The 23,705-nt window shown below is 45.7% G+C and overlaps 1 protein-coding gene across 1 annotated transcript in view; it reads right to left on the reverse strand.

The window, feature by feature from the left end:
• The window catches only part of LOC126175649 (protein white-like), a 300,070-nt gene that overhangs the window by 37,602 nt on the left and 238,763 nt on the right, over positions 1-23,705 (reverse strand). Inside the window, exon 4 of the mRNA XM_049922541.1 lies at positions 7,350-7,421. Coding sequence (XP_049778498.1) covers positions 7,350-7,421 — 72 coding nt within the window. The remainder of the gene's footprint in view (positions 1-7,349; positions 7,422-23,705) is intronic.

The raw sequence follows: 23,705 nt of genomic DNA on the forward strand, positions 1-23,705 counted from the left end.
TGAGTGTAGATTCTGTATGTAAGGAAGTGACGGACGTACACGCGTACCACTTCGATCTAATGAGCTGCCTATTCCAGAGTGCTTTCGCCCACGACACACAGATCCCATCCCAGGCTTCACGGTGTAGGGAGTCATCAGGTGCAGCCCACGGTTCGCATTTGGTGTTTCTGGAGAGTAAAGTAACCAGTGTCTGCTACACTGCACGTGCTGTTATCCCCGTGTTTTTTCTGCAGGACACTGCATGTGCACATACAGGCGGTACGACGCAACGCGCGCTCCTTGGTAAACAACAAGTGCCCTGCCCAACAAGATCACCAGATCTCTCGTCAAATGATGAAGAGTGAACTTACTCGTACTCCAGGCCCTAGACGACTCGTTGCCGAATTACAACAAAAGTCGCCTGGGTCAGTCTATCGCAGGATGCCATTCGGAACCCTTATCGTCGTTTGCTTGCGAGAATATACGCTTTCGTTTCCGTCGGAGGGGAAGTGTGTTTGTGCGACTGTTCGACCACCCTTTACTGTAGCATGTGTGATTCATTTAGTCTGAATTTGTTATCATACACTGTTACAATGATGAACTACTTGTCACATCTCTTGTCAGTAAAATGACCTTGTTCTTGAGACTGTTACATTTTTTCCCCTGCAGGTTATATTCCGCAGAAGTGGGGAAACTTTACCCGTAAGAAATATCTGCTGTCTATGGTCTATTTTACAGCATTCCTCATATCATTTTCATAATGCTAGTAGGGCGCATATCTCTGCATCTCATGTTTTTTTCATTATCTCAGAGATCCGGTAGTCTAGGTTGTTCCACTTCATGCGCCTACATCTACATCTACATTTATACTCTGCAAACCACCCAACGGAGTGTGGCGGAGGGCACTTTACGTGCCACTGTCATTACCTCCCTTTCCTGTTCCAGTCGCGTATGGTTCGCGGGAAGAACGACTGCCGGAAAGCCTCCGTGCGCTCGAATCTCTCTAATTTTACATTCGTGATCTCCTCGGGAGATATAAGTAGGGGGAAGCAATATATTCGATACCTCATCCAGAAACGCACCCTCTCGAAACCTGGATAGCAAGCTACACCGCGATGCAGAGCGCCTCTGTTGCAGAGTCTGCCACTCGAGTTTGCTAAACATTTCCGTAACGCTATCACGGTTACCAGATAACCCTGTGACGAAACGCGCCGCTCTTCTTTGGATCTTCTCTATCTCCTCTGTCAACCCGACCTGGTACGGATCCCACACTGATGAGCAATACTCAAGTATAGGTCGAACGAGTGTTTTGTAAGCCACCTCCTTTGTTGATGGACTACATTTTCTAAGGACTCTCCTAATGAATCTCAACCTGGTACACGCCTTACCAACAATTAATTTTATATGATCATTCCACTTCAAATCGTTCCGCACGCATACTCCCAGATATTTTACAGAAGTAACTGCTACCAGTGTTTGTTCCGCTATCATATAATCATACAATAAAGGATCCTTCTTTCTATGTATTCGCAATACATTACATTTGTCTATGTTAAGGGTCAGTTGTCACTCCCTGCACCAAGTGCCTATCCGCTGCAGATCTTCCTGCATTTCGCTGCAATTTTCTAATGCTGCACCTTCTCTGTATACTACAGCATCATCCGCGAAAAGCCGCATGGAACTTCCGACACTGTCTACTAGGTTATATATATATATATATATATGTTGTTGTTGTCTTCAGTCCTGAGACTGGTTTGATGCAGCTCTCCATGCTACTCTATCCTGTGCAAGCTTCTTCATCTCCCAGTACCTACTGCAACCTACATCCTTCTGAATCTGCTTAGTGTATTCATCTCTTGGTCTCCCCCTACGATTTTTACCCTCCACGCTGCCTTCCAATACTAAATTGGTGATCCCTTGATGCCTCAGAACATGTCCTACCAACCGATCCCTTCTTCTGGTCAAGTTGTGCCACAAACTTCTCTTCTCCCCAATCCTATTCAATACTTCCTCATTAGTTATGTGATCTACCCATCTAATCTTCAGCATTCTTCTGTAGCACCACATTTCAAAAGCTTCTATTCTCTTCTTGTCCAAACTATTTACCGTCCATGTTTCACTTCCATACATGGCTACACTCCATACAAATACTTTCAGAAATGATTTCCTGACACTTAAATCTATACTCGATGTTAACAAATTTCTCTTCTTCATAAACGCTTTCCTTGCCATTGCCAGTCTACATTTTATATCCTCTCTACTTCGACCATAATCAGTTATTTTGCTCCCCAAATAGCAAAACTCCTTTACTAGTTTAAGTGTCTCATTTCCTAATCTAATACCCTCAGCATCACCCGACTTAATTCGATTACATTCCATTATCCTCGTTTTGCTTTTGTTGATGTTCATCTTATATCCTCCCTTCAAGACACCATCCATTCCGTTCAACTGCTCTTCCAAGTCCTTTGCTGTCTCTGACAGAATTACAATGTCATCGGCGAACCTCAAAGTTTTTATTTCTTCTCAATGAATTTTAATACCTACTCCAAATTTTTCTTTTGTTTCCTTTACTGCCTGCTCAATATACAGATTGAATAACATTGGGGAGAGGCTACAACCCTGTCTCACTCCCTTCCCAACCGCTGCTTCCCTCTCATGCCCCTCGACTCTTATAACTGCCATCTGGTTTCTGTACAAATTGTAAATAGCCTTTCGCTCCCTGTATTTTACCCCTGCCACCTTTAGAATTTGAAAGAGAGTATTCCAGTCAACATTGTCAAAAGCTTTCTCTAAGTCTACAAATGCTAGAAACGTAGGTTTGCCTTTCCTTAATCTTTCTTCTAAGATAAGTCGTAAGGTCAGTATTGCCTCACGTGTTCCAGTATTTCTACGGAATCCAAACTGATCTTCCCCGAGGTCAGCTTCTACTAGTTTTTCCATTCGTCTGTAAAGAATTCGTGTTAGTATTTTGCAGCTGTGGCTTATTAAACTGATTGTTCGGTAATTTTCACATCTGTCAACACCTGCTTTCTTTGGGATTGGAATTATTATATTCTTCTTGAAGTCTGAGGGTATTTCGCCTGTTTCATACATCTTGCTCACCAGATGGTAGAGTTTTGTCAGGACTGGCTCTCCCAAGGCTGTCAGTAGTTCTACTGGAGTATTGTCTACTCCTGGGGCCTTATTTCGACTCAGGTCTTTCAGTGCTCTGTCAAACTCTTCACGCAGTATCGTATCTCCCATTTCATCTTCGTCTACATTCTCTTCCATTTCCATAATATTGTCCTCAAGTACATCGCCCTTGTATAGACCCTCTATATACTCCTTCCACCTTTCTGCTTTCCCTTCTTTGCTTAGAAATGGATTTCCATCTGAGCTCTTGATGTTCATACAAGTGGTTCTCTTATCTCCAAAGGTCTCTTTAATTTTCCTGTAGGCAGTATCTATCTTACCCCTAGTGAGATAAGCCTCTAAATCCTTACATTTGTCCTCTAGCCATCCCTGCTTAGCCATTCTGCACTTCCTGTCAATCTCATTTTTGAGACGTTTGTATTCCTTTTTGCCTGCTTTATTTACTGCATTTTTATATTTTCTCCTTTTATCAATTAAATTCAATATTTATTCTGTTACCCAAGGATTTCTACTAGCCCTCGTCTTTTTACCTACTTGATCCTCTGCTGCCTTCACTACTTCATCCCTCAAAGCTACCCATTCTTCTTCTCCTCGTCTTTTTACCTACTTGATCCTCTGATGCCTTCACTACTTCATCCCTCAAAGCTACCCATTCTTCTTCTACTGTATTTCTTTCCCCCATTCCTGTCAATTGTTCCCTTATGCTCTCCCTGAAACTCTGTACAACCTCTGGTTCTTTCAGTTTATCCAGGTCCCATCTCCTTAAATTCCCACCTTTTTGCAGTTTCTTCAGTTTTAGTCTACAGGTCATAACCAATAGATTGTGGTCAGAGTCCACATCTGCCCCTGGAAATGTCTTACAATTTAAAACCTGGTTCCTAAATCTCTGTCTTACCATTATATAATCTATCTGATACCTTTTAGTATCTCCAGGGTTCTTCCATGTATACAACCTTCTATCATGATTCTTAAACCAAGTGTTAGCTATGATTAAGTTGTGCTCTGTGCAAAATTCTACAAGGCGGCTTTCTCTTTCATTTCTTAGCCCCAATGCATATTCACCTACTACGTTTCCTTCTCTCCCTTTTCCTACACTCGAATTCCAGTCACCCATGACTATTAAATTTTCGTCTCCCTTCACTATCTGAATAACTTCTTTTATTTCATCATACATTTCTTCAATTTCTTCGTCATCTGCAGAGCTAGTTGGCATATAAACTTGTACTACTGTAGTAGATGTGGGCTTCGTATCTATCTTGGCCACAATAATGCGTTCACTATGCTGTTTGTAGTAGCTTACCCGCATTCCTATTTTCCTATTCATTATTAAACCTACTCCTGCATTACCCCTATTTGACTTTGTGTTTATAACCCTGTAGTCACCTGACCAGAGTCTTGATCCTCCTGCCACCGAACTTCACTAATTCCCACTATATCTAACTTTAACCTATCCATTTCCCTTTTTAAATTTTCTAACCTACCTGCCCGATTAAGGGATCTAACATTCCACGCTCCGATCCGTAGAACGCCAGTTTTCTTTCTCCTGATAACGACATCCTCTTGAGTAGTCCCCGCCCGGAGATCCGAATGGGGGACTATTTTACCTCCGGAATATTTTACCCAAGAAGACGCCATCATAATTTAATCATACAGTAAAGCTGCATGCCCTCGGGAAAAATTACGGCCGTAGTTTCCCCTTGCTTTCAGCCGTTCGCAGTACCAGCACAGCAAGGCCGTTTTGGTTATTGTTACAAGGCCAGATCAGTCAACCATCCAGACTGTTGCCCCTGCAACTACTGAAAAGGCTGCTGCCCCTCTTGAGGAACCACACGTTTGTCTGGCCTCTCAACAGATACCCCTCCGTTGTGGTTGTACCTACGGTACGGCTATCTGTATCGCTGAGGCACGCAAGCCTCCCCACCAACGGCAAGGTCCATGGTTCATGGGGATATATATATATATATATATATATATATATATATATATATATATTGTGAAAAGCAATGGTCCCATAACACTCCCCTGTGGCACGGCAGAGGTTACTGTAGACGTCTCTCCATTGAGAACAACATGCTGTGTTCTGTTTGCTAAAAACTCTTCAATCCAGCCACACAGCTGGTCTGATATTTCGTAGGCTCTTACTTTGTTTATCAGGAAACAGTGCGGAACTGTATCGAACGCCTTCCGGAAGTCAAGGAAAATGGCATCTACCTGGGAGCCTGTATCTAATGTTTTCTGGGTCTCATGAACAAATAAAGCGAGTTGGGTCTCACACGATCGCTGTTTCCGGAATCCATGTTGATTCCTACAGAGTAGTTTCCAGAAATGACATGATACGCGTGCAAAAAACATGTTCTAAAATTCTACAACAGATCGATGTCAGAGATATAGGCCTATAGTTTTGCGCATCTGCTCGACGACCCTTCTTGAAAACTGGAACTACCTGTGCTCTTTTCCAATCATTTGGAACCTTCCGTTCCACTAGACTTGCGGTACACGGCTGTAGAATCGAATTGGTATCCCGTCAGGTCCAGTGGACTTTCCTCTGTTGAGGATTTCAGTTGCTTTTCTATTCCTTGGGCACTACTTTCGATGTCAGCCATTTTTTCGTTCGTGCGAGGATTTAGAGAAGGAACTGCAGTGCGGTCTTCCTCTGTGAAACAGCTACCGGTGGGCAGGCGGGCGGCCACGGCCACAGGCGGGCAGAGATGGGAAAAAATCTGACATACGGCCAGCCAGCCGGCCCGGAACGTATGGGACAGTTCTGCAGTGGCTGAATGCACGCCTCAGCCCAGGGTCGCCATGTCGTTAGTGCAAACGCTGACTGGCGGGTAGCCTATACTGGCTGCACCTGCGTGAGGGCAAGCTGAGGGGCGTCCAGCAGTGCTCGCCCACCTATGTGACAGCTTTGGGGAATCCTAGTTAGCCTGTGGACAAGAGTGTCCTACTGCAGTCGTCTCGTAGTACAGATAGTTATCCTGCTATAAGGAGGAAGACACTCGCTCTACAATTATGTGATTAATCAGCAGCAACATTAAAGTGCAGCCTACCATAAAAACCTAACGCCCCAGGGAAACCTATTGAAACATCCCTTGTGCTCATGAATACTTAACTCCGTTTTTTTTTAATCAGTAATTTGATTGGTTTGTTCTTGCCCTCCATCTTTTCCTGATGCCCAATTTGTTTACTAAATATGACAGTTTACATGTGATGTCTTACGACAGTGAAAGGAACCTGTGAGTACTGCAGACAGTGCCACAAGTTCCCCCAAAATCGTAGCACAACATACACCTATGTCGTACCAGCAAAGGTAAATCCACCTGATGATCGAAGTTTAAACGTTCGAAACGCTGGAGATAAAGAAATAGTGGATGGTAACAGTAAACTTGTTGTTTCATTCGATATCACGGTAAAGCCTAACCTAAAATGTTCGCATTTAAGGAACTTATTTCTATTAAAGTAATAAAGTAGTCCCAGAACCTCGTAGAAACGTGAAGGCACCAAGAATGACGTTTTTTAATAAATCTCCAGTGTTTCATTGCCTGGAAACGGCATCCATTCATAACATGCAAGTTAAAAATACGAAATGACGGAATCCAGTATGGTGTTTGCCAAGCATCCAGCACAGAATGTTAACGAAAGTCGATAGCAATTTCTGCGGTCTTCGATAAGTGCGTGTTAGGCCAAAATGACGTCATGTTTACACAAAGCCTTGTGAACTGTAGGTTACCCTTCTCGTGCAAGCAATTATTCAGCACGCCACGCCCGTCTAGTCACTATGCGAGTCAGATGAATAAAGTTTTGGTTTATATTAGAATTGCTACAGAAGAATGCTGAAGATTTGATGAGTAGATCACATAACTAATGAGGAGGTATTGAATAGAATTGGGGAGGAGTTTGTGGCACAACTTGACAAGAAGGAGGGACCGGTTCGTAGGACATTTTCTGAGGCATCAAGGGATCACAAATTTAGCATTGGAGGGCAGCGTGGAGGCTAAAAATCGTAGAGGGAAACCAAGAGATGAATACACTAAGCAGATTCAGAAGGATGTAGTTTGCAGTAAGTACTGGGAGATGAAGAAGCTTGCACAGGATAGAGTAGCATGGAGAGCTGCATCAAACCAGTCTCAGGAGTGAAGACCACAACAACAACAACAACAACAACAACAACATATATTGGAATGGCCCTCGTGTTAGCGGCTTTTAGAAACTTACTAAGCTTTCGTGTCTGTACTTACCTCCTGAATGACCTCGTCCACTCGCTGCATCCTCTGCTTGTACGGTATGTACCGGTCCATACGCACAAGAGCCTGTAAACAGGAAGGGATAATAATGTCAGAACAGTGGTACTCCAGTCAGTAAATTCTGCAAAAAGAAATGCAGCGCTGCAGGGTTATATACTTTGCACTTGTGTAACATGGGGTCCAGAGCAAAACAGAGAGATCTGTTCAGCTAAAGAGCACAGAACCCAAACACCGTCAAGAGACACCAGTAGCGAGGATTGAAGTGGCGTATTTCGTACAGGGAGACTAAAAATTGTTTCGAAGACGAGTTTTGACCCTAGTTTACTGGCCTCTAGTAGCTGCTGATATGAAGGCAAAGGAACAGTTTCCTGTTTTGCTTCAGAGTCTGTGATGACGAATATATCGGCGAATTATAGGGGAACGAATTTGATTCCAAGTCAGAAAAACCTAATACGAAAACCCACAGAATGAAATTTTAAGAACGATGAAGATGCGACGAGAGAAATATACGGTACATTGTTCTATTGTATATTCTTACTGTTTTGTGTCTGCGTTAGATTTGTTCTTCCAACGTTTATCTATCCTAAATCGACATCTATACTCCGCACGTCACTTTACGGTGTGTGATGGAGAGTACTTCTGATACCGTAGCACTACCTTCTTCCCCTTCCCTGCTCCATTCGCAAACGGCACGTAGCTTCCCGGAGTACTCACCAGGAATTTCATTAGGAGGCCTCTCCGTCATGCACAACACTTCTTCTGAAGCAACTGACACTGACATGTGTTGACCCTCTCCCTAACACTCGTGCGTCAATTTAACAATCCCGTGACGAACGCGCCGCTCATTATTGGATTTTCTCTACGTTTTCTACTAACCCAGAGTAGTAAAAGTCCCCGACTGATAAGCAGAATCGGTCGAATAAGTGTTTTCTTTCGTGCAAGAATTATATTCCCTTAAGATTCTTGCCATGAATCTCAGCCTGGCAGCTGCTTATCGTACGAATTGTTTTATGTGGTCATTCCACTTTAGGTCGCAACAGATGGTTACTACTGGATACATTAGATAGTTACCGTTTCAGGTAACAGTACACTAGTGGATTGCTTCGCCTATTTAAGTGTAATACGTTACATTTATTTACGTTTCGGGGTCAACTACCAGTCCCTGTAGCAATGTCGATATTCTGTAGGTCTTCCTGCAATTCGCTAAACTCTTCTGGTGTTGCAACTTACTTACAGACAACCGCATCATCTGCCGGGAACAGCCTCATGAAGCTTCGGACGCTACGCACTGGATCATTTCTTAGAGGGCAATTCAGTAAGTAATGCAACTTATTCTTTTCTGGTAGCAGGCTGGTTTTATTCAAGATTCCAGTACGCCATATTATTCCCCCACTCTTTTGACTACACAGTCCTATTTTTCAACATGATATCCGTTCAGTGCTACGGCCTTACGCCGCTTTACTGGGAGGATCTGTATGCCCCCATGGTAGCACTCTACTGGTCGACGTTGCAACCAATGTCTTGCTGCATCAATAATCTCCCCATTATCTGCTTACTGCGGAGTGCATCCTTCATTAGACCAACCAGATGGAAGTCGGATAGTGCGCGATCCAGGCTGTAGAGTGGATGAGGAGAACAATCTCATGAAGTTTCGTGAGCGCCTCTCGGGAACGTAGATGTGCATGAGGTTTTGCGTTGTCATGAAGCAGAAGTTCATTTGCATTTTTACGGCGATGAGCACCCTGGAGTCGTTTCTTCAGTTTCATGGGGATAGCACAGCACACTTCTGAGCTGATCGCTGCACCATGAGGGAGTACATCAATCAGAAAAATGGTTCAAATGGCTCTGAGCACTATAGGACTTAACTGCTAAGGTCATCAGTCCCCTAGAACTAACTAACCTACGGACAACACACACATCCTTGCCCGAGGCAGGATTCGAACCTGCGACCGCAGTGGTCGCACGGCTCCAGACCATCAAACAGAATAAGCCTTTCAGAGTGCCAGGAGACCGCCGCCATGATTGTACAGGCCGAGGGTGCGCCTTTGAATTTTTTCTTCCGAGGAGAGCTGGTGTTGCGGCTCCCCTTGGAGTGCCGCTGTGATTGCGGTTCGAAGGGACGGTCAGTGCTTGTGACTATGTTCGACAAAAAATTGCACGATCAAATTCGTAACGCGCAAGCAATTCGGCACAGATGGTCCTTCGTTGCTCTTTATGGTCTCCTGTTAGGCCGCGAGGAGCCCACGAGCACATAACTTTGAATACCCCAACGGGTGGACGGGTCAATGAGCGCCACCAACGGACATGTCCAGTTGAGCAGCGACGTGTTAATCCATAAAATTTCGGGCGTGCGGCCGCATAAATACCGTTCAGCAATCTTCAGAGTGATCCGAGGCTCACTCTGAAGATGGCTGGACGGTATTCAGCCGAAATATTAGAAGAAGAAGTCAAATTTATGCGGGCGCACGCCCGAAATTTTGTGGATCAGTATTTGCGCCGCGAAAATATGTAGATGCACAGCGACGCGTTAGTTTATCTGTCGGTCTCTTAGAATGAGTGTTGGACGAGTCACAGCTGTGTGGGGCCGGCCGACACACGGGAGAGTGGACAGGTTTGCGCGACCTTGTGGGATGATGACAAACACCTCGCCCAGCGATCCACCGTTATTTTGTTCACTGCAAGGTCTCTATAGTCATTCTGCAAGCGCCTATAAACACCTGCGATGCTCTGATTTTCCGCCAAAAGAAACTCAATGACAGACGCTTTGAAGGCGACGTATAGCGCCTCCTAGCGGATGTCCGTCAACAAATTCCGCATTTTTTCAATCGAAACTGGCCGAGAAAAAAATTGGTTCCATTACTTATCGAATGTCTGTTGTATTTACAAGGTGAGCCGGAGAATATTCAATATTCTTGGATATGACAGGAACGATCATTAAAAGCAAGAAAGTCCAGTAAACATGGGCTCTAAAATACATATCTTAAGAGCTATGAGCATTGTCCAGTAGAAGAAATGTGTTTGGCAATCTCGAAGATGAAGAAGTGTTTGTAGTTCTTAAGATATGCATCTCTAGTCCATCTTCAGTAGACACTTTTCCCTCGAAAGGTCGTCCCTGTCATGTCCCACAATACTGACCATTCCTCCTGGGACATCCGCTATACTGAACAGTATATTGAACGACCTATATCTGCACCAGCCTTTTATTTTCACTTATTCAAGCTAAATTCGTCATTTTAATTGTTTATTACACTACACACTACTTCTCCTGGCGACATTCTTCATTAGAAAATATGCAGGATGTCCCAAAAAGAATGACCTGATTACTGATTTATTAGGAAGAAGGGCTTAACACCAACAACTAAATTACTCAGAAAAGACAGAAGTTAATAAAAATCCATCATAAATGTTCAATATGTCCTCCATTGGCTGCACGAACGACATGTAGCCGATAGCTGAATTCATCCCAAACTGAGCGTAAGGTGTCTTCTGTCACTGAAGCTACAGCAGCTGATATTCTGGTTTTTAGTTCATCAATGTCACGAGGTAAGGGAGGAACATAAACCCATTGTTCAACATATTCCCACAGGAAGAAATCACATGGTGTTAAGTCAGGGGACCTAGGAGGCCAAGGCTGTAAAGCCTGGTCTCGCCGTCCTGTACGCCCTATCCAACGTTGAGGCACGTTGCCATTGAGGAAACAGCGCACGTTGTTGTGCCAGTGCGGTGGTGCTCTATCTTCTGATAGATGAAATTATCAGAGTCAAGTTGTGGGAATAACCAGTTCTGTAGCATTGCAAGATATGATTGTCCTGTTACGGTTTCTTCCTCAAAAAAGTAGGATCCATAAAACCTGCTTTGCGAACAGCACAAAAAATTGACTTTTGGTGAATCATGATCGTGTTCAGTTGTTTCATGATGATTTTCGAGGCCCCATTTACGCACATTATGGCGGTGAACCTTTCCGCTAATATGGAAAATTGCCTCATCGCTGAATATCAACCGTGATATAAAAGTGTCATCTTCCATGTCCTCTAGAATAGCTTTACTTTGTCAGTATCACGAAGAGCTTGTACCAGTTGTAATCGGTGTGGTTTGAGGGCTAAACGATGCCGTAACACACGCCACACTGTCATGCGCGGTACGCAAGTTCTCGGCTAGCACGACGCGTAGACTTGCGGGAGCTCCGCTCGTCGGTTTTGTTCCACTGTTTGTTCAGGAACATGTGGCCGGCCAGGACTTTTGCCTTTACAGAGGCACTTTGTTCCTAACAACTGTTTGTACCACCGTCGAATGTTCTTTGGTGATGGTGGTTTAGCACGAAATCGAATATGAAGCGCCCACTGAACTGCGATCACTGACTGAGTACGACTGAATTCAGCCGGCCGCGGTGGCCAAGCGGTTCCAGGCGCATCAGTCCGGAACCGAGGGACTGGTATATAAATCATGCACAATACAATCTGCATTAGCCAGTTGCAGTACCTGATAAACTGTCGTTGTTTCGTAACGTTTCAGCTCGAGTTTGAGCACAGCTGAAAGTTCGGCTAAAACCGATACGCCACCTGCCAGTGTCCATGGTTATGCCCAGAGAGACTGCAGCGACCCGACTCTGTCTCCCCGGTATTGGCTCCCGTGCAATGATGGGCACAACGCTTGTTTCGTACGAGTAGGGCACTGTATTTCAGCTAGCTAATGTACATGGTATGAAGCAGTTTGCCCGCATCTCGTGGTCGTGCGGTAGCGTTCTCGCTTCCCACGCCCGGGTTCCCGGGTTCGATTCCCGGCGGGGTCAGGGATTTTCTCTGCCTCGTGATGGCTGGGTGTTGTGTGCTGTCCTTAGGTTAGTTAGGTTTAAGTAGTTCTAAGTTCTAGGGGACTGATGACCATAGATGTTAAGTCCCATAGTGCTCAGAGCCATGAAGCAGTTTACTGGACAAGCTCTATAAAATTAACCGAGTAACTCCTGTTTCGAGTCGCGGGTCCTCTATCATGTTGTATAATACCTTACAATCCCAAAGGACTTTATACCTTAATTTTCTGAAGGAAGCCATGAATTAAAGCGCAACAGGCTGCTGTATGATACATCACCTCACAAAAAAGGGAAGCACCTAGAACGAGAGGAGGAAACAGAATGAGATTTCGGGGGTTGAGAGGGTATGTGATATTATTTCAACAATTACAAAATCGAGTCAAATATGCAAAGAACTTGGCAGTGTAAGCCCATTTATCAGTATTACGTTGTACCCCTCTGGCCCGTATGCATGCACTGATTCGGCTGGGAAAGGTGTCAGAAGGCAGTTCTATTCTCTTGTGAAGCAACCTGGCCCATAACTCTTTAACTGGTCCTTAATATCCTGGATATTAGTACTGGGACGGAGTTGATGTCCGAGCTGGTTCCACACGTGATCTCTCGGGGACAGGTACACGGACCTTGCTGGACAGAGGAGAATTTCAGTATCAAACAGGCAGTTTATAGTGACTCGTACTATATGTAGAAGAGCATTGTCCTATTGAAAAACGATAATGTGGCATGAGAGGCAGACAACGCAGATTGTCCGTGACGAACCGTTGTGCCGTTACAGTTCCCTTGATTAGTACGGACCGTGACCTGAAGTCATAACCGATGGCTCTCACACCAAGGTGCCAGTAGTAACTCCGGTGTGCCTCTCAAAAACATTGGAAGAATGTCACCTCTCCCGAGGTCGCCGCCACATCACTGGCGGTGGTTATTCGGCGTAGTGGGGAACCGTGATTTCTCGTTGAACACAGTGTGATTCTATTCATCACCAGTCCGTGCTTCCCGGTAATGTCATCACATAAAACGCAGCTGTTTGCGTTGTGCTGTTAATAGTATCGTACGCATGGTATGGTAATTCCATAGTCTGGCTGTTGCTCGTCTCTGGCCAATGGTGGAAAACGATACAGAATGTTGCAAGAATTCCATTACTTGTTCTCGGATGGCAAGTGTAGATGTGAAGGGGTGACAACATGATTCTTGCACAATACGGCGATCCTCCACCGCGATGGTCAGACATGTTTGTCTGGAACCTTGTCGACCAGTATACCTGCCCTCACGTTGCCGTGCAATCCAACGTTGAAACACTGTCACATCCGAATGTCTCACAAATTTGAATAATGCACGATTCGACAAGCTGGACAAGTGCAGACCCATAATGAGGCCCCTTTTAAACTCTGTCAGGCACTGATAACGCTGTCTCAAACGAGTGCGCAGAATGTCCATATCCCTCACAGCGATCACTCAGCATCTGACGCTGCTCGTGCCTCTATAAACCCTCTGTGGCTTGGTAACAACACTAAACACGAAGAACACTAATGCATTTTGTTTGCCATTCTACCTGACAGAGAGAATTGCAAATATGATCATTTATGTGCCAGAAAACTGTGTGTACGTTTATGAAGTTGCACCGACATCCGACCTTGTTTTCTGGGTACTTCACTTTTTTTTATCAGGTAGTTTGTTTCACTGGTAATGCTGAATAGTCGTAAGTAAAACTAAAGAAATTCTGATATGTACGGAGCCAAACAGACACTCATAGTTCCCTTCCATCTTTCGCTTGCCTATAAGAAAAAAGGTAGAAAGCGAATTTTGCGTCCCATTATATACAGCGCACGAGCTCAGTTTGATAAGGATACACGAGAAATCGATAGCGGACAATTTGAGAAAAAATGGTTCAAATGGCTCTGAGCACTATGGGACTTGACTTCTGAGGTCATCAATCCCCTAGAACGTAGAACTACTTAAACCTAACTAACTTAAGGACATCACACTCATCCATGCCCGAGGCAGGATTCGAACCTGCGACCGTAGCGGTCGCGCGGTTCCAGACTGTAGCGCCTAGAACCGCTCGGCCACTCCGGCCGGCGCCTATATAAGACAACAAGTGTCTGGCGCAGTTGTTTGATCGGTTACTACTGCTACAGTAGCAGGTTATCAAGATATGAGTGTGAATGTGGTGTTATAGTCGGCGCACGAGCTATGGGACACAGCATCTTCGAGGTAGCGATGAAGTGGGGACTTTCCCATACGAACATTTCACTAGCGTACCGTGAACACAAGAATCCGGTAAAACATCGAATCTCCAACATCGCTGCGGCCGGAAAAAGATCCTGCAAGTACGGGAGCAACGATGACTGAAGAGAATCCTTCAACGTGACTGAAGTGCAACCCTTCCGCAAATCGCTGCAGATTTCAGTGCTGCGCCATCAACAAGCGTCAGCATGCGAACCATTCACCGAAACATAATAGATGCGGGCTTCCGGAGCCGAAGGCCTGCTCCTGTACACTTCATGACTGCAAAACACAGAGCTTTACGCCTCGCCTGGGCCCGTAAACCCCCTCATTGGACTGCTGATGTCTGGAACCATGTTGCCGGGTCGGACGAGTCTCGTCTTAAATTGTATCGAGCGGATGGACGTGTACGGCCGGGCAATTTTAAGAAACTGTGTCCACTTTCGATTGAGGTGATATCGAGAAATATGAAAACGCTAAACGGGGATTTAAGCCTCACTCCTCTGAAAGAGTAACCATTACATCCTTACATGTGGAGTAGGTGGGATTCAGGAACTGTGAATATTGGAACACTGTCCGCGTTTTCCCACACTGTACCAATAAATGTCACAATTAGACACGTGAGGATTTGTTTTCTTCTGAAACAGATTTAAAAATTGTACATGTCTACATTTGTATTGTTTTTACGTTAATGTGGTTCGGTAGGTCTGTCGTGCAGTGCCAGACCAGAAATCCAATGGTCGTGAGTTTTATCCTCAGTCGGCACTAGGATTTTTATCTGTCGCTATCACTCCTTCCCCCTCTGATAGTGTCTGCATCGTGGTCAAATGTCGAAATTAAACTCCAGGTCCCCCTGTAACTAGCTGGGTAACACAGTTCGAAGATCGGAAGGCAACACCATGCCACCACCAACAGAACCACACCCACGCTTGAGGTGACAAAAGTCATGGAGTAGTCGCATGCAGTTATACAGATGGCAGCAGTATCACGTACACAAGGTATAAAAATGGTTCAAATGGCTCTGAGCAGTATGGGACTTAACTTCTGAGGTCATCAGTCCCCTAGAATTTAGAACTACTTAAACATAACTAACCTAAGGACATCACACACATCAATGCCCGAGGCAGGATTCGAACCTGCGACCGTAGCGGTCGCGCGGTTCCAGACTGAAGTGCCTAGAACCGCTCGGTCACACCGGCCGGCACACAAGGTATAAAACAACAGTGCATTGTTGGAACTTTCATTTGTACTCGGGTGATTCATGTGAAAGGATTATCGACGCGATTATTGCCGACGGACAGAAATTAACAGACTATGAACGGGGAATGGTAGCTGGAGCTAGACGCATGGGACATGCCCTTTAGAAATAGTATGGGAACTCAATATTCCGAGATTCACAGTCTCAAGAGAGCACCGAGAATACCAAATTTCAGGCATTGCCTGTCCCCAAAGACAATGCACTGGCCGACGGCGTTCTTTTAACGACCGAGAGCAGCGGCGTTTACGTACAATTTTTGGCGTTAATGGGCTATAACAGCAGACGGCCGACGCGAGTGCCCTTGCTAACGGCACAACATCTTTTGCAGCGCCTCTCCTGGGCTCGTGACCATATCGGTTGGACGCTAGACGACTGGAAAACCGTGGAGTGGTCAGATAAGTCCAGATTTCAGTTGGTAAGAGCGGATGGTAGGGTTCGTGTGCGGCGCAGACCCCACAAAGCCATGAAGCCAAATTGTCAACAAGGCGCTGTGCAAGCTGATGGTGATTTTGTGATGATAAGGGCTGTGTTTACATGGAATGGACTGGATCCTGTGATCCAACTGAACCGATCATTGACTTGAAACGGAGACCATTTGCAGTCACTCATGGACTTCATGTTCTCAAATAACGATGGAATTTTTACGGATGGCAATACGCCACGTCTCCGGCCCACAACTGCTCGCGATTGGTTTGAATAGTATTCTGGCTAATTGGAGCGAATAATATGGAAACCCATCGAACATTTATGCGACGTAACTGACGTCAGTTCATGAACAAAACACTTTCACAATTCTATCTATCGTTTGCGCCTTTGTCCCAGATTGTGCGCGGGGTTGGCGTGGTTAAATCGGATTTGGCATGTTAATGTGAAGGGGTGGCCGGATGCCCTTCCTACCGCCACCCCGTACCCCCCGGGAGGAATCAGAGTATCCCATTGTTCTCTGTCCAGTGTAAATCATGGAAAAGTGCGGATGTGTTTCAAATGTCTGTGAGTCGTGTAACTGAGGCGGGACGTGGGGACCAGCCCGGTAATCACCTAGAGGTATGTGGAAAACCGCCTAAAAACCACATCCAGGCTGGCTGGCACACTGGCCCTCGGCGTTAATCCGGCGGGCGGATTCGATCCGGAGCTGGCGCGCCTAACCGAGTCCAGGAAGCAGCGCATTAGCGCTCTTGGCTAACCTGGCGGGCCAAAGCACTTTCACAATTATGGGCGGCTAAAGGGACAGCGTTGCTCAAAATTTCTGCAGGGGACTTCCAGTGACTTGTTGAGTCCATGTCGCGTCGACTTGCTGCACTATGCCAGGCAAAAGGAGTTATCCCATGACTTCTGTCCCCCCTCCCCCCCCCCCCCCCAATATATAGCAGAGTTGGCAAAAGAAGATCCAAACAGCTAAGTGGGATTGGCATGCTGCTTTGCGAGTCTACTTCAACCATTCACTTAACGTGCCTTTGTTTACGTCTCTATGGCAACGCCTCAGTGTTGTCGTAGTTCTATAGACAATTGTTGTTCTCGTGCGCAGACGTTTGTGCTTCGCATTTGAAAGCTGGCAACAATGCTGACACCTGTCACGAATGTTCTTTCATCTACTCTGCTAAAGTCGGTTTGGTGCGGTGTTCGGGGCTGATGACAGCTATGACGTTTATGTTTTCGGAGAGATTAATGGTTGTGAAATAACCAGTCCACATTGTCGAAACGCTCGCTGTTCCGCGAAAAATGACAATGTTGCATGACACTATTTGCAGTTGTCCCTTGAATTTACACTTCCTGGCAGATTAAAACGGACACGGATCTTTGCGTATTTTGGGCAACAAGTTTTCACCAGAAACATACGAAGACCCTTCACGAACCGTCGCAATGATCTCTCTATTTCTCTCCACCAAATTCTTGAATTTCTTTGAGATTGTTCCCAAGATCTTACGAGAAGTATAACGTCTGGCAGAACGGACTTAAAGAACAGTGGCTTTAGTCACAACGCAGGAATGTGCGACTGCGTGTCGTACAAGGACTCGAACATGGAACTCTGAGTGGCACTGCTTTAATCTGCATGCGAGGTTCAGTTTCGCCTACACTCCGTTTTCTAAAGTGAAAGGTTGCACAGAACGGGAACATGTTCTATTCCTTCTCGCACTTAGCTAAGACACAAGTTAATCAACCGAGATAAATTGAAAAGAATGACAGAAAACAATGAATTACACTGGTGGTTGTAAACTGTGTTATTAAACGTTCTCAGCGGGTGGCTGTATTGCCACCGGTTGGAGATTGCATCACCAAACGGCGATTCGAGAGAAAGAAGCTGGAAATCCAGGGACACTGGGAAAGAAGAGATGCTTGGTCGGTGTCAGATTCAGGCAAGTTTTTCGAGAAACCATCGCGAAACCTTTCGTAATTATCAAGTCGAAGAGATGTGACGCGTCTTTCTTTTACCTTGCTGCTGTAACCTATTTCTCACATTTTTATCAAGTTAGCATCGCGCCTTGTGTATGGTAATTACTTTTAATCTGTCTAATTATGGACCTCTCACTATGCAGTTTTTCTTGGTTTCTGTGCGATAATTCTTCTGCGTTTGGTTTTCTCCTACTCTTGCAAGTGATTATAGCTCTACACGTTCCCTGTTTTAAGTGTCTTTGCAGACTTTCACCTCATTCAAGTGATACTCATTTTCATTAATTAATTCATGTAGTTACTTACTTTAGTTGTTGTTATATTGGATGAGCTGTTCAGTTAATCAATTTTCTTCAGTCTCTTTTGTGTGCCCTGTGATAGGTCCATCCTGTCTGGATTGTCTCTGGCTATTTAGTATTTTTCTGTAGAGTTCTATGTGTTTCGTAGTTCGTAGTTGCCATTATCACCTTATTGTATCTTAGAAATTATCAAACAGAATTTTTTCCTACTTTCTCTTTGTTTCTGTATCATACACAGACGAGTTTTACTACTTCGTTGCATTACATCAATATCACGTTTATGATGATTGACTTTTTGTTGTCGGTGTTCTTGACTGGTTGGTACGCCATATTAATACTTAGAGTAATGTTCGTAAGAAGTAATAATTTTGGATTTTATTACTTTTTTCAAAACTAGGTTTTTAATATTTTTCACAATAACTGAATCTATCTTTCAAGAAGAACGTCACATATTTGTTCTTATTTATATTTGGTTTTCCGCTTTGTTTGGTGATTAATTAATTAATCGCAGTACGAACATCGGCCAAACATATGCCACACTGAGACGAATGTTATAATGCTACTTTTAGGTGTTACTTGTGTCTTCTGGTTTTGACCGAAACCACAGCCAGATACTGATAACTTGTTATTATGAAAACTGTGCCTTCTGAATCACATGTGATTTGTAACAGATACAGGGTGAAGATTATTAAACTATATGAAATAAAATCGTCATAATTTCTGAACGGTTTGCGTTAGGACGTTAAAAGAGCGCTGTTGGCCGCGGAGTATGATGGGAATTGCACTGAAGAGCCAAAGAAACTGGTGCATCTGCCTAATATCGTGTGGGGCCCCCACGAGGACGCAGAAGTGCCGCAAAACGAGGTGGCATGGAAACGACTAACATCTGAAGTAGTGCTGGAGGGAATTGACACCATGAATCCTGAATGGCTGTCCATAAATCCGTAAGAGTAAGAGAGGGTGGAGATCTCTTCTGAACAGCACGTTGTAAGGCATCCTGGATACGCTCAATAATGTTCATGTCTGGGGCGTTTGGTGGCCAGCGGAAGTGTTTACTCTCAGAAGTGTGTTCCTGGAGCCATTCTGTAGCAATCCTGCACGTGTGGGGTGTCGTATTGTCCTGCTGGAACTGCCCTAGTCCGTCGGAATGCACAATGGACAAAAATGGATGCAGGTGACCAGACAGAATGCTCACGTACGTGTCACCTATCAGAGTCGTATCTAGACGTATCAGAGGTCCCATATCACTCCAGCTACACATGCCTGACATCATCACAGAGCCTCCACCAGCTTGAACAGTCCCCTGCTGAAATCCAGGGACCCTGGATTCATAATGTCTCCATACCCGTACACGTCCATCCGCTCGATACAGTTTGAAATGAGACTCGTCCGAACAGGCAACATGTTTCCAGTCATCAACAGTCCAATGCCGGATTTGACGCATCCAGGCGAGGCGTAAAGCTTTGTGTCGTGCAGTCATCAAGGATACATGAGTGGGCCTTCGGCTCATAAAGCCCATATCGATAATGTTTCGTCGAATGGTTCGCACACTGACACTTAATGGCCCAGCATTGATATGTGCCAGCAATTTGCGGAAGGATTGCACTTCTTTCACGCTGAACGATTCTATTCAGTCGTCGTCGTTGGTTACGTTCTTGCAGTGTCTTTTTCCGGCCGCAGCAATGTCGAAGATTTGATGTTTTACAGGGCACCTGATATTCACGGTACACTCCTGAAATGGTCGTACGGGAAAATCTCCACTTCATCGCTACCTCGGAGATGCTGTGTCCCATCGCTCGTGTACCGACTATAACAGTACGTACAGACTCATGTAAATCTTGACAACGTGCCATTGTAGTAGCAGTAAGCGATCTAACAACTGCGCCAGACACTTGTCTCACATAGGCGTTGCCGAGCGCAGCGCCGTATTCTGCCTGATATTCACGGTACACTCCTGAAATGGTCGTACGGGAAAATCTCCACTTCATCGCTACCTCGGAGATGCTGTGTCCCATCGCTCGTGTACCGACTATAACAGTACGTACAGACTCATGTAAATCTTGACAACATGCCATTGTAGTAGCAGTAAGCGACCTAACAACTGCGCCAGACACTTGTCTCACATAGGCGTTGCCGAGCGCAGCGCCGTATTCTGCCTGATATTCACGGTACACTCCTGAAATGGTCGTACGGGAAAATCTCCACTTCATCGCTACCTCGGAGATGCTGTGTCCCATCGCTCGTGTACCGACTATAACAGTACGTACAGACTCATGTAAATCTTGACAATGTGCCATTGTAGTAGCAGTAAGCGATCTAACAACTGCGCCAGACACTTGTCTCACATAGGCGTTGCCGAGCGCAGCGCCGTATTCTGCCTGATATTCACGGTACACTCCTGAAATGGTCGTACGGGAAAATCTCCACTTCATCGCTACCTCGGAGATGCTGTGTCCCATCGCTCGTGTACCGACTATAACAGTACGTACAGACTCATGTAAATCTTGACAACGTGCCATTGTAGTAGCAGTAAGCGATCTAACAACTGCGCCAGACACTTGTCTCACATAGGCGTTGCCGAGCGCAGCGCCGTATTCTGCCTGATATTCACGGTACACTCCTGAAATGGTCGTACGGGAAAATCTCCACTTCATCGCTACCTCGGAGATGCTGTGTCCCATCGCTCGTGTACCGACTATAACAGTACGTACAGACTCATGTAAATATTGACAACGTGCCATTGTAGTAGCAGTAAGCGATCTAACAACTGCGCCAGACACTTGTCTCACATAGGCGTTGCCGAGCGCAGCGCCGTATTCTGCCTGATATTCACGGTACACGCCTGAAATGGTCGTACGGGAAAATCTCCACTTCATCGCTACCTCGGAGATGCTGTGTCCCATCGCTCGTGTACCGACTATAACAGTACGTACAGACTCATGTAAATCTTGACAACGTGCCATTGTAGTAGCAGTAAGCGATCTAACAACTGCGCCAGACACTTGTCTCACATAGGCGTTGCTGAGCGCAGCGCCGTATTCTGCCTGATATTCACGGTACACTCCTGAAATGGTCGTACGGGAAAATCTCCACTTCATCGCTACCTCGGAGATGCTGTGTCCCATCGCTCGTGTACCGACTATAACAGTACGTACAGACTCATGTAAATATTGACAACGTGCCATTGTAGTAGCAGTAAGCGATCTAACAACTGCGCCAGACACTTGTCTCACATAGGCGTTGCCGAGCGCAGCGCCGTATTCTGCCTGATATTCACGGTACACGCCTGAAATGGTCGTACGGGAAAATCTCCACTTCATCGCTACCTCGGAGATGCTGTGTCCCATCGCTCGTGTACCGACTATAACAGTACGTACAGACTCATGTAAATCTTGACAACGTGCCATTGTAGTAGCAGTAAGCGATCTAACAACTGCGCCAGACACTTGTCTCACATAGGCGTTGCCGAGCGCAGCGCCGTATTCTGCCTGATATTCACGGTACACTCCTGAAATGGTCGTACGGGAAAATCTCCACTTCATCGCTACCTCGGAGATGCTGTGTCCCATCGCTCGTGTACCGACTATAACAGTACGTACAGACTCATGTAAATCTTGACAACGTGCCATTGTAGTAGCAGTAAGCGATCTAACAACTGCGCCAGACACTTGTCTCACATAGGCGTTGCCGAGCGCAGCGCCGTATTCTGCCTGATATTCACGGTACACTCCTGAAATGGTCGTACGGGAAAATCTCCACTTCATCGCTACCTCGGAGATGCTGTGTCCCATCGCTCGTGTACCGACTATAACAGTACGTACAGACTCATGTAAATCTTGACAACGTGCCATTGTAGTAGCAGTAAGCGATCTAACAACTGCGCCAGACACTTGTCTCACATAGGCGTTGCTGAGCGCAGCGCCGTATTCTGCCTGATATTCACGGTACACGCCTGAAATGGTCGTACGGGAAAATCTCCACTTCATCGCTACCTCGGAGATGCTGTGTCCCATCGCTCGTGTACCGACTATAACAGTACGTACAGACTCATGTAAATATTGACAACGTGCCATTGTAGTAGCAGTAAGCGATCTAACAACTGCGCCAGACACTTGTCTCACATAGGCGTTGCCGAGCGCAGCGCCGTATTCTGCCTGATATTCACGGTACACGCCTGAAATGGTCGTACGGGAAAATCTCCACTTCATCGCTACCTCGGAGATGCTGTGTCCCATCGCTCGTGTACCGACTATAACAGTACGTACAGACTCATGTAAATCTTGACAACGTGCCATTGTAGTAGCAGTAAGCGATCTAACAACTGCGCCAGACACTTGTCTCACATAGGCGTTGCCGAGCGCAGCGCCGTATTCTGCCTGATATTCACGGTACACTCCTGAAATGGTCGTACGGGAAAATCTCCACTTCATCGCTACCTCGGAGATGCTGTGTCCCATCGCTCGTGTACCGACTATAACAGTACGTACAGACTCATGTAAATCTTGACAACGTGCCATTGTAGTAGCAGTAAGCGATCTAACAACTGCGCCAGACACTTGTCTCACATAGGCGTTGCCGAGCGCAGCGCCGTATTCTGCCTGATATTCACGGTACACTCCTGAAATGGTCGTACGGGAAAATCTCCACTTCATCGCTACCTCGGAGATGCTGTGTCCCATCGCTCGTGTACCGACTATAACAGTACGTACAGACTCATGTAAATCTTGACAACGTGCCATTGTAGTAGCAGTAAGCGATCTAACAACTGCGCCAGACACTTGTCTCACATAGGCGTTGCCGAGCGCAGCGCCGTATTCTGCCTGATATTCACGGTACACGCCTGAAATGGTCGTACGGGAAAATCTCCACTTCATCGCTACCTCGGAGATGCTGTGTCCCATCGCTCGTGTACCGACTATAACAGTACGTACAGACTCATGTAAATCTTGACAACGTGCCATTGTAGTAGCAGTAAGCGATCTAACAACTGCGCCAGACACTTGTCTCACATAGGCGTTGCCGAGCGCAGCGCCGTATTCTGCCTGATATTCACGGTACACTCCTGAAATGGTCGTACGGGAAAATCTCCACTTCATCGCTACCTCGGAGATGCTGTGTCCCATCGCTCGTGTACCGACTATAACAGTACGTACAGACTCATGTAAATCTTGACAACGTGCCATTGTAGTAGCAGTAAGCGATCTAACAACTGCGCCAGACACTTGTCTCACATAGGCGTTGCCGAGCGCAGCGCCGTATTCTGCCTGATATTCACGATACACTCCTGAAATGGTCGTACGGGAAAATCTCCACTTCATCGCTACCTCGGAGATGCTGTGTCCCATCGCTCGTGTGCCGACTATAACAGTACGTACAGA

Source organism: Schistocerca cancellata, chromosome 3, assembly GCF_023864275.1.
Source record: "Schistocerca cancellata isolate TAMUIC-IGC-003103 chromosome 3, iqSchCanc2.1, whole genome shotgun sequence".
Taxonomy (NCBI): domain Eukaryota; kingdom Metazoa; phylum Arthropoda; class Insecta; order Orthoptera; family Acrididae; genus Schistocerca; species Schistocerca cancellata.